This window comes from Euwallacea fornicatus, chromosome 5, assembly GCF_040115645.1.
Source record: "Euwallacea fornicatus isolate EFF26 chromosome 5, ASM4011564v1, whole genome shotgun sequence".
NCBI lineage: Eukaryota > Metazoa > Arthropoda > Insecta > Coleoptera > Curculionidae > Euwallacea > Euwallacea fornicatus.
In genome coordinates this window covers 2573454-2585813 of record NC_089545.1, presented here as the reverse complement: position 1 = coordinate 2585813, position 12360 = coordinate 2573454, and the positions used below count along the sequence as shown (strand labels likewise).

The following is a 12360-nucleotide window of genomic DNA, read 5'->3' as shown; positions in this document are numbered from 1 at the left end:
AGAATGGTCTAGTTGAATATAACGAGGAAATTCAATGCATTTTCTCAAAATAACATGCGTTTTGGCCGACAGACAATTGAATCTTTAAGAAAATAATATGAGAACGTAAAGAAAAGACCGAACCTTAACCTCTTAAACAGTTTCAACTAGTTAATACTTTCCAGACAATTAATATAACTTCTTTAATTAACTTTTTTTACAAGTTTCCAAATACCTTCCTAAGGAAATAAATAGTGAATTTTGGGCATTATTGTTACACAAACTTTGAGGAATGTTAATATACACATTGTGCGGTGAGAGTAAAAAAAGTCTTTTAAGAGAATTCATGCCAAACCTGTTTTCTTAGCGAATGCTGGAAAAACACACATTAATCCTTGCAAGGTATTATAATATTTAACATAAAACTAAGCATTTAACTTACCACAACGTTTTAAAAAATACTTTCACTCCATAATTTATTTGAAATTTTCAATCGTTTTTTTTTAAATTAAAATCATGAATAATTCTAGATACTAAGTACTAAGCAAGTAATACGCATCTAAAGGATCATTAAGAATTAAGATATTTTATAAGCTCAGCCTAAGAATACCTTTTTTGTACATCTTGTTATTCTCAATCTATGCCTCCGTACAGTACAAATTAGTATTCCAATATGGCCGACAATATATATTGACGTTGCCACATTTCCAATTACGGCTCTTTAATCACATTAGTTGTCTGAATTAGCGGACGTTGACTCCGTAGGAAACGTCAATTGTCATATCAAATTGAGTATTGTTTGGTGTTTTCTGTTTTCTCTTTTCCTAATGCTTTTTCCTAAAATTTACGGCTGATTTTTGAATATCTTTATACTTCTGGGATAGTTCGCACTGAGTGCAAGTCAAGTAAGTAATTAAAAAATATTCCACATTCGTTCTACTAACTCCAATTAAGTTACCACTAATAGGCATACTCAATGCTAGTCCATGCTGCAGTTGCATTATGTAGCTGGGCGCTGGATACTGTTACAAAAATTTTTAGCTTAAATTTAAAAGATTCTTTTATCACTCGAAATAAACTATTTCCATTTGTGTAAAACTCCTTATGACAAAAATGATTTTATGTAGTTTCATTTTTTATTTACTCAAAAACAACATCGACCATAGACTTATTTCTACTCATCATTGCTAGACAGGACTAGTCGGATTAGTCACACTGTGAAATAGACGATGGCTAGTCCATCTCCTTCCAGCAGTCCAATGCCACCTCCACAAGCTCCCAGTCCAATGGGTGTTCCACCATCACACAGCCCCGCTCCTCCTTCACCAGCATCTTCGCAAAGCCCATACCCTCAAGGAGCTCCTCCACCACAGGGACCACCAAATGCATGTAAGTAAACTGCCAAAGGAATTATTGTAAAACAATATGTAGCAATATCTATTTCTCTAATCAGTGTTAAAAGATTTTAGGAAAAATATTAGATTTAAAGTCTTAAGTTGTTGATGAGGAAATTATCATAAAATTGTACACCAAAATTACACTTTTGAAGTAAAAAATGTTTTAGTTTAGGTTTTTATATAGTTTTAAAAATTGCCATTTAACGTTATAGCTCATCAACAATATGGTGGATACCCTAGTCATGCTCCTCCTGATGGGCCACCATCGCATGTGCCACCACATGCATTGCAAGGTCCACCACATCATACCCAACAGCAAGGATATCCTCCACCACAAAATCATCAAGGTACAGATTTTCTACTTAATGATGTTTTCACTTTGATATGAAAAAATATAAAATAACATAATGTCAATGAACTTTTAAAATATTTTCTATATTCAAAATCTTGTATATATAGGATGGCCACCACAACATCAAGGCCATGGTCCTCCACCCTCGCAGGGTCATGGCATACCCCCACAAAGTCACGGCCCACCTCCACAGGGTCATATACCACAACAAGGTCCACAAGGTCATCCCCCTCAAGGTGCTCCAGGTGGTCATCCCCAGGTTGGTACATATTAGCACCTGTCCAAGTACTTGATTGTGTATTTTAAATATTTTACACAGCATGCCCCACAAGGGCATCCAGCACCTCACCAGGGCATTCCACCTCAAGGACAGCCTCCTCAAGGCTATCCTCCTCATCCACAAGCAGCTCCTGGCCAATATCCAGGTCACCCTACTCAACATGGTGGAGCGCCCCCTCATCCAGGAATGCCGCCACAGGGGCCGTATCAAGGTCATCCTGGATATCCACCGCAGGGTAGACAGGTAAACAGTTTCTTGATTTATTCTTAGAAATTAACACAACAAAAAACATTACATTAACTTTGTTTTGTTTAATTCTGCATTCTATATGTTAATTGTCTATTAAAAGTGTTTTATGTGAGAAACATATAGTAAATATTTATTATTGATTTTAATATCTCATGAAGAGGAGTGAGAATGACCTCTACTAATATTCTTTCTCTAACCTTGCTCAACCATAAAAAACTTTTATGAAAAAAAGTTTTTACTTCTCTTTTATTAAAGAACCCAACCTCTCCTGGGCCTCAACAGCCCCCACCAGGTCCTCATGGACAACTACCAAGACCTCCAGGACCGTCGTCTGAAAACTTAAATGCCTTGCAAAAAGCGATTGATACAATGGAGGAAAAGGTATTTTAATTGACATATTTTTATGATTTTAAACTCTTTTATTTATATTTTTGTTGAATATGAATTGTTATGTTTTTATATAATATTTAGACATTTATTGACAAATACAAGTTTTGGTATTGGTGCAAATACGAAGAAAAATTTTTCAGGGCATGCAAGACGACCAGAGATATTCTCAACTCTTGGCTTTGCGGGCGCGCACAGCGCAAGCCCAAGCCAATGCAGTATTTACTTCCTTTCAAATGAATCAGCTTCGCAATCAAATTATGGCCTATAGGTGTCTGGCTCGGAATCAGCCGATTCCGAGCCAAGTGTTAATGGGTCTACAGGGTAAAAGACCTGATGGAACTGGGCAATTTCCGACTCCACCGACTAGTCCTTTTCAGCAGGGTCAAAGCGGAGACCAACCTGCGCAGGGAGCAGCGGAAGTTCCAGGTAAGGTGATCTTACTAATTGAAGCCGCACACTATGTAAAATAACACAATAGCAGCTATTTCTTACGCGCGGCCTAATATCAAAGACATATTTAGAAATGTGGGGAAAACATTTCTGGCACCGTAATTGTATCTTGGAATAAAGCAGTACAATTCAATGAAATCAACGTTTATTTATGTAACGTTTTGAAATGATTAAAATTGTGAGATTTGACATTTCCTATTGACTTTTCATATGTAATGTTTGAAAAGTTTCAATATCATTCTTACATCTGAATACCATTTTTTTTTAAACTTTAGTAGATCAAAATAAACCCGGTCCTTCTCAACAAAGACCAGGTGGTCAGTTGGTAACTACCAAACAAGCCAGGATCACCACTTTGCCTAAACCATGCGGTATTGATCCCATTGTACTGTTGCAAGAGAGGGAAAATAGAGTGGCGGCCCGAATAGCTGCTAGAATTGAGCAGGTAGGGTAATCTATCAATAAGTTTGCGTTTTAACCGCGTTCACAATAAATTTAGATTTTGAGCTACTTTGGTAATGGTTCATTGTATAAAAATATTTTACTAGGTGAGCAATCTTCCTTCGGATATAAGTGACAAACTTCGCCTTCATGCTCAAATTGAACTGCGAGCTCTCCGTTGTTTAAACTTTCAACGGCAGTTACGAAGTGAAATTCTCAGTTGCATTAGACGAGATACAACGTTAGAAACCGCGGTAAACATAAAAGCTTATAAACGGACGAAACGTCAAGGTTTAAGAGAAGCCAGGGCCACGGAGAAGTTGGAGAAACAACAGAAATTAGAAGCCGAGAGAAAACGCAGACAGAAGAACCAAGAATTTTTGAATTCTGTGCTTCAGCACGCCAAAGAATTCAGGGAATTCCATAAAGCAACGCAGGCAAAGATTGCTAAAGTAAATAAGGCAATACTGAATTATCATGCTAATGCAGAGAGAGAACAGAAGAAGGAGCAAGAAAGAATTGAAAAGGAACGTATGAGAAGGTTGATGGCCGAAGATGAAGAAGGGTACAGAAAGCTGATTGATCAAAAGAAAGACAAACGATTAGCATTCCTTTTATCCCAAACTGACGAATACATCGCCAGTTTAACTGAAATGGTGCGCCAACACAAAGACGAGCAAGTGAAGAAAAAGAAAGAGGAAGAAAGACGCAAGAAACGTCAGCTACGCATGCTTGAACCGGATAGGAAAGTGACGGTTATGGAGCTTGCGACAGGAAAGAAGCTCAAAGGAGAAAATGCGCCAACGTTCAGAGATTTGCCGGAATGGATGAAGACACACCCGGGTTGGGAAATGATAGATTCTGACGATGAAGGTGAGTGATTTGGAAGCCCGAAAAAAATAATATTACGTTTAAACTGTCCAGATGATGAAAACGAAGAAAATGATGACGCGAAATCAAGAAATGGTGAAGACGGAGAAGAAGATGAGAGTACGAGAATAATCAAAAAGGCGAAAGTCGAAGACGACGAATACCAAAGGAACGCAAAAGAAGAACAAACTTATTATTCCATTGCCCATACAGTGCATGAGATTGTAACTGAACAAGCTTCCATTTTAGTCAATGGAAAGCTTAAAGAGTATCAAGTTAAAGGCAAGTTGACATCGGAAGACTTGACTAGTAGAAAGATAAACACATTTTTTTGTCAAAATTCGTTGTTCAGATCTAAATTTAAGTTTTCAACGTCCTGATGTTTTCGTGAATAAGATCAGTACGTCGATTTCGTTCTAAAATTTAAAATAACTTTGTAGGAAATATTATTAGTTTCGTCTTAATACCCGATGGGACTCCATCTTAGGTCTAGAACTATTAAGGTAAGTTTTACTTTTTTCAAGTTTAGGTCTTGAATGGATGGTTTCATTATACAACAACAATTTGAATGGAATTTTGGCCGACGAGATGGGTCTAGGAAAAACTATTCAGACTATAGCTTTGCTCACTTATCTAATGGAAAAGAAGAAAGTGAACGGGCCGTTTTTGATTATCGTGCCATTGTCAACAATGTCGAATTGGATGTTAGAATTTGAGAAGTGGGCTCCATCTGTGCAGGTATGGAAATAGTGAAAATATCTTCAAATTTTCTGTTTATATTAACTGAGAATATTTTTTGTTCAAACAGATTATTGCTTATAAAGGAACCCCAGGTATTCGTCGCACAATACAAAGCCAAATGCGCGCGGCCAAGTTTAACGTTCTCTTGACCACCTACGAATACATTATAAAGGACAAGAGCGTGTTGTCGAAAGTTCCGTTCAAGTACATGATCATCGACGAAGGGCACAGGATGAAGAACCATCATTGCAAACTTACTCAAGTCTTAAACACTCACTATTTAGCACCCCATCGCTTACTTCTCACTGGTACCCCGCTACAAAACAAATTGCCGGAATTGTGGGCCTTATTGAACTTTTTATTGCCGTCGATTTTTAAGAGTTGTTCCACTTTTGAACAGTGGTTTAATGCTCCTTTTGCCACTACGGGAGAAAAGGTAAGAAGAGCTTAGGATTTCATTAATTATCATATTTCTGAAAATTTATTTAATCAAAATATTTATGATAATCTACTTTGAAAAACCATCTCAAATTATTGTCAAATTTCGTCAGGTGGAACTCAATGAAGAAGAAACCATTCTCATCATTCGTCGTCTACATAAAGTGCTTCGGCCATTCTTGTTACGACGTTTGAAAAAGGAAGTCGAATCTCAATTACCCGAAAAGGTGGAATATATCATCAAATGTGATATGTCTGGGCTACAGCGAGTGCTTTATCAGCACATGCAGAGTAAAGGAGTGTTATTGACAGACGGATCTGAAAGAGGGCATGCCTCCAGGGGCAAAGGTAAAAAAACAAATTATAAGAAAATTCGATCGTGTTCCTTGTCACTCCAATAAATTAGTGCCGTTATTAAAAATAAAAATATTGATTAAATTTTCATGAATAATTATTTATCAATATTAAGTGGATGCAAAAAAATCACCGTTGTCGAAAATATTGCACCACATTGACGTAACTCATATACATTTTAAAGTACGGTAATATATCCCACAATTTCTCCTCTTATAGGAGGATCAAAAGCATTAATGAACACTATCGTCCAACTGAGAAAGCTTTGTAACCACCCTTTTATGTTCCAAAATATTGAGGAGAAATATTGCGAGCATGTTGGTATTCCTGGTGGTATTATGAGCGGGCCTGACACTTACAGGTAGCTGTCCTTCTATATCTTATATTATCTACTAACTTGTATCTTAAATTGTCAGAGCTTCTGGCAAGTTTGAACTACTCGACAGAATTCTACCTAAGCTTAAAAGAACAAATCATCGAGTGTTGCTGTTTTGTCAAATGACGCAGCTTATGACGATTATGGAGGATTATTTGAATTGGAGGGGATTTAAATATCTGCGTTTAGATGGAACTATCAAAGCTGGTAAGATGGTTGTCTGTCTCTATGTTTGTCAATACATATTTTTTCTGATAATTTTCAGAGGATAGAGGCGATCTGTTGAAGAAATTCAACGACAAGAACAGTGAATATTTCCTATTTTTACTCTCTACCAGAGCTGGAGGATTGGGATTAAATTTGCAAACAGCTGACACTGTTGTTATATTTGATTCAGATTGGAATCCGCATCAGGTAATACCACTTTTCTTATGTTATATAATTTAGGAAATAAATTAATTTTTAACTGGTAGGAAATGCTTAGTTTTTATGTACTGAATGAGAATCTGAAAACCGACCGAAGTGAGGTCCCGTAATATGAGACGACTTATCCAAAATACGTCAATACCTTTGTGTTTTAAAATTGAATTTGTTTAACAGGATTTGCAAGCTCAAGATCGTGCCCACCGTATCGGTCAGCAAAACGAGGTGCGCGTACTTCGCTTAATGACGGTCAATTCTGTTGAAGAAAGAATTTTGGCCGCCGCTCGTTATAAATTAACCATGGATGAGAAAGTAATTCAAGCCGGTATGTTTGATCAAAAGTCCACGGGCACAGAGCGACAGCAGTTTTTGCAAAGCATATTGCATAATGATGGCACAGATGACGAGGTTCGACTGAAGTTTTTTTAAATTTTATATCCAGCAATATTTTCGATGGTTTTAGGAGGAAAATGAAGTGCCCGATGATGAAACTGTAAACCAGATGGTTGCTAGAAACGAGGACGAGTTTCAACTATTCCAAAAAATGGATATGGAAAGGAAACTTGAGGAACTTAAAACGGGTAAAAACAGGTTGATCCAAGAAGATGAGCTGCCGGACTGGTTGGTGAAAGTAAGTTATTCATGTGCCAGCTGATAGAGAATATACTTGTCCATCTCTTTTCAAAACCAACAGTTGAAGTAATGGTTCATAAAATCTGTTGGAATATCGTTTATATCTTATTCTTTGTATTACCCGGCAAAGAGTATTCATGCTTCTTGGATCTAATTTAATTTATGCTTATAGGATGACGATGAAGTTGATACTTGGAAGTTTGAAGATGATGATGTTCTCCTGGGTAGAGGCACCAGGCAAAGGAAAGAAGTAGATTATGCTGATAGTTTAACCGAAAAAGAATGGCTAAAAGTACATGACAATTTTATATTAACTCCATTTGCTTAATAATTACAATAATTCTCATGTAGGCTATAGATGAAGACGGTGATTATGACGAAGAGGAGGAGGAAGAAGAAAAATTGAAGCAAAAGAGACGCGGTGGAAGAAAACGCAGGAAGAGGGAGGATTCGGATGAAGAGGAAGCGCCTGTGAAGCGCAGGAGGAAGGTTCCGGGTCTGGCAAGTGAGGCCAGAATGAAGAAAAAAATGAAGAAACTGATGAACGTTATTATAAATTATACTGACCGGTGAGTGGAAAACTTCAGAAAAATATAGGAACCAAAAATCATAATTGGGATTTTTTTTTCCCAAACATTGTTTATAGGTAAACGGGTCATTATAGCCATTTTATGTCTAACTCTCATACTGGCACGAATATTAGACAAATTTTGTAATTCGCCGGTATATGACAGCAAATGCGACATAAAATATCGTTTAATTATAATTGCTTATAAATACATTATTGTCTAGTTTGCATCGTTCCCGTCCACAGCTAAACTTTCTAATTGTTATTTAGAGATGAACGACAATTGAGTGACCAATTCATGAAACTACCCAATCGAAAAGAATATCCAGAGTATTATTCCATTATCAAGAAACCCATAGATATCAATAAAATTATGCTGTACATTGATGATGGGAAAGTAAGTCCCTGTTTTTACATTTCTTTTGTGGGTATTTCTGAATTTATTTGTTTTCAGTACTCGGATTTCAGTGATTTGGAGCGAGACTTTATGCTTCTATGTCAAAACGCCCAGATCTTTAACGAGGAAGCGTCGTTAATCCATGAGGATAGTATCGTTTTACAGTCGGTAAGTTTAAAAACGTCGGGACACTTCGAAAGTATTTTGAATTTTTCTGTTTTTGGAAGATATTCTAACTTAACAATTAGAAAACTCAATTTCGTTAAATTTGTATGTTTTATTTTTCCCAAATATCTATACTTTTTACTTGAATGTTTAAATATTGATTATCGACCCTAACGTTTTCTGTCGGTTTATTTTATGTTTTATTTAAAGGTGTTTTCAAATGCAAGAGCCAAAATTGAAGTTGACAATTCAGATGACGAAGACAAAAACGACTCAGATGACGATGTTGATCCCACGCCCAAAAAGCGAACTAGCAAAGAGCCAAAAGAAAAAAGGAAACGTGGAAGGCCGAAAAGAAGCGCGAAAAAATACATTTCCGATGAGGATGATGATGATTAGTATTTTAATTAAAGGGTGAGACGTGAAGTACTTTAGGTTCTGTCCTAAACTCGTTCAAATTTTTTCATTGACGTTTTCTATCCTCAAGAAAATAATGGGGTTCTAGAAATTTCGGTGTTCAAGGTGTATTGTCATTCATGGAACTGAAGGATTTATTAATAAACCAACCACCACTATCATTGATCTTAAATATAAAATTATTCTTTTTGCTACCTTCCGAACTATCTCATTAGAATTCTGAGGTTGACAAAAAATACGTTACAGATGAACCATTGTTTTTACTTCTCGGTCTTCATTCAATTATTAGATTAATCATATTTTTTAGTAATTTAATAATTTTAGATGAATTTTAGGTTGATTATTATCAATTATAGTTCATTAACATTTTTTTATTAGCGGACAAAATTTCTGTAGTAATCCATAATTTTCCTAAGCGTTTCCAACTCGTGTGAGTAATCTAGGAATAGTATCATTAGGCCTTAGCTGAAGTTCCTAGCCACTACAGCCTTATGTAATCTACGTGAGTAGCAAGTTTTAGTTGGAACAAACGAAAAATGTGAAAACAAATTAATGTTTAAATTTCTGTGTCTAAAATCGAGTCATGATTCATTCAAAAACCGGATATTTTGGTAAAACATCAAAGGAAAGTAATAAAAGTGTGGGCCCACCATTGGGCGATTTAGACCGAACGAACGTAACCAGCAGGACGCTCAGGAACAAACAGAACGAACATCTCTAACAAGAATTCGGCACATTCAGCACATGTGATGTATTAACTTTGTTCGTATTTCCCATTTCATGTTTGACTTTCTTCGTGATTTTCTAATGGTATTGTTTAAATTGTTACAAATTGAAAGAATGAACTTAACGTATTGAGAGAAAATAAGTGGAAGTCGGGAAGGTTTTTTTTTAATTTCGTTTGCCAACAATACTTCAGACGTAAGGAGGAGTTGTTGGTGCAATGGAATTTCATATTATTTTCATTTAAAAGTAACTGCGAATAACATTCACCTTTTACTAAAACCTCGGACGAAACCTTTGTTGCCGTTTCTATGACAAATTTGTTAGTGCCTTCAAAACCAAGAAAAGATAATGAAAAAACGAAAATCAACGTCACCAAAACTTTATGAAATGTAAGTATGTAAAATGTGTCAATCCCTCTAAAAATTCTTTGCCTCAACGGCTGAAGAATGACAGTTTATGACATGAGTCATATCATTTTTCAATGCTAAATTTGCGTTGGTGTTTGGTACAAGTAGCGTTTATAGTTTTCGGAAAAAAGTGAGTTAAGTTCGACCCGGTGAAGAGGCCACACTGCGAATTTTAGTTTTTGGCTTGTTTTATTCAAATTTCTACCTATTTTAAGAGGCCAGCGTACTCTGAAGATCACTAGAGTGTCAAAATTTATGTTCAATTAAAATTCTTTGAGTTTATGCCAACATTCGAAGGCTTGCCCTGGCGAGGTCTACAATTATTTATTCGATTCTAAAGTCTGTCCAATTAGAATCACATTTTAAGCAATTTGACTATGAAATTCGTTGCTTAAATGTCCAACTAAAATTTGCTTTAAAGTGAATTTCAGCAGAAATAATTATTTTTCACATTGTACTTGTAGTAGTATTCCATTGCAGCATTGATTTGAATGCTTTGAATTTTAATGTTTTGGTTGCACATAATTTCAAATGTAATTCCATGTTAACGACTTAATAACATGGACTGAAGTCTAAATTTAACCTGTCGATGGCATCTGTAAATCATGGAATTTCTCTTGCAAATTATTTTTAAATTTTCTTCAAATGAGTTTAACCGTTAATTTTGGATCATAGGTATTCATCAGTTTTATCAGTTGAAATAAATACAGTACAATTTGCTTAATACGAAGACTCAAAAGTCAGGCAGATTTGCTCGTTATAAATGATCGGTTTGCTGTATTTCATGTCCCTTGTATTAAACAAGTTTTACTGTAGAAGATTTATTTTTTGCAAGTAGTTTAAATTTGGAATTTTTAGCTTTTATGCACAAGTAGAGTAAAGCAAGCTCACTTTTGCACCTGCAGAAAACGATTTTACATTCGCTTTGACCAGAAATGGGTAAGTTTTTTTATCCATTTACTTTCTGTTATATATGTTATTTACTTCACATTATCTCTGACTTATAGTTCAAAACCCAACCTCATGTTCTGCTTAATTTCTTCAATTGTCTGCTTTATTTTGTGACTATTTATGCTCAATTTCATCCTCTATCTACTTGTAATAATCAATTGCAATCAATCGAACGATCGCATAGCGACCTGCAAACTTTAATTTTGTGATTTCATTACTTCGTATTGATTATATCTACTTATGCGTAAACCCTAAAAATTCCAGTCTTAAAATTTTAGCAGGGTGTCTATTCAACGCAAGAGAGCTGCGACAGTACAATTCAACATTTTTTTTTACGCTTATAGCCGTAATTTTCTATTATGTAATTACCTTTCTTGTGTTTAAAAAATTAAAATAGACAAGTTCAGGTTGCAACGTGTATACAAAGCAAGGATATTATGTCATATAGATGGCTTAAACGTAGTTCGGTTCAATTTCACTGCCCATAATGGTCCGGTCGTCATAACTCTTATATATAGGGTGGTCCATAAAAAATGTAATAGAAAGCGTGACTGCCAGGAAAACATCTTAGCGACAAAATTTGAAAGTGTTTTTCTTTCTAGTTTCCATTATTTTAAATGGGAATAGAAAATAACATGCCTATACTTTGATGTTTTATTTTAGGTATTCAGTCGCCTCGTTTAGAATATACGAAGCCTTGAAAATTCACTAGTTTTTTAGAAAATGCAAATATTAAATGGATTTTATTCATAACCTTGTAGTATCAGTGAAGGAAATGCAAAAGAGTTTTGTTAATAAGCAAACTTGAAAGGTTTCAGGTTGGGCCATCCTCTATAGGAATCTTAGTTTTACGTGTTAATACAGTAAAGGTCAAAGATACAGTAGATAATAAGTTATTCCGTATCGTATTTTGCAGGGATGTAGTAGCTTCCTAATAAGCAAGAAAAGGATAGATTTCTTGGCCTGAAAAAATGAAAAGGAGAATGCAATAGGTCCTTTCGTCTATTTTGGCGTAGGAAGCCTTGTAACGGCAATAATAATAATTGTCAACACAATAGTCAAAGAAACCACATTATGGGATATTTCGAGCATCACCTGTGTAACAGTGGCAAAACTCTTCGTCAGTTAGGGTGACTCATGTCAAACGATTTGAGCAACGCTAAAAGTTGTTAGTCATGCCCTGCAGTACTTCTAGTGACAATGTGCTTCCTTTGATCATTGTGTTGTTGAGAATTATTTTTATTATCTTCACAAGGCCTGCTATCTCAGCATAGACAAATGAACGTATCCATTTTTCGTTTTCTAATAAAGGGAAATGTATACGATTGTAATGTTTTATTCCTTTACCCATAAATA

The 12360-nt window shown here is 35.6% G+C and overlaps 1 protein-coding gene across 1 annotated transcript; it reads left to right on the top strand.

Annotated features, from left to right (window-relative positions):
* Window positions 1-747: 747 nt before the first annotated feature.
* LOC136339033 (ATP-dependent helicase brm-like) lies at window positions 748-12329 on the top strand. Its single transcript, XM_066281954.1, has 23 exons — window positions 748-884; window positions 1171-1368; window positions 1589-1723; window positions 1836-1987; window positions 2048-2251; window positions 2513-2638; window positions 2788-3073; window positions 3373-3542; window positions 3646-4411; window positions 4463-4690; window positions 4938-5146; window positions 5217-5585; window positions 5701-5935; window positions 6161-6302; window positions 6358-6524; window positions 6583-6731; window positions 6918-7148; window positions 7204-7371; window positions 7546-7665; window positions 7725-7942; window positions 8212-8338; window positions 8396-8506; window positions 8714-12329. The coding sequence occupies exons 2-23, from the start codon at window positions 1209-1211 to the stop codon at window positions 8900-8902; spliced, it is 4662 nt and encodes a 1553-aa protein (XP_066138051.1). The 5' UTR covers window positions 748-884; window positions 1171-1208; the 3' UTR covers window positions 8903-12329.
* The last annotated feature ends 31 nt before the right edge of the window (window positions 12330-12360 follow it).

Coding starts and splice junctions, on each gene's coding strand:
- LOC136339033 (XM_066281954.1), top strand. CDS start 1,209: ATGGCTAGTCCATCTCCTTCCAGCAGTCCAATGCCACCTCCACAAGCT. Junction 5,936..6,160: donor GCATGCCTCCAGGGGCAAAG/GTAAAAAAACAA, acceptor CTCCTCTTATAG/GAGGATCAAAAGCATTAATG. Junction 8,507..8,713: donor ATAGTATCGTTTTACAGTCG/GTAAGTTTAAAA, acceptor TTTTATTTAAAG/GTGTTTTCAAATGCAAGAGC.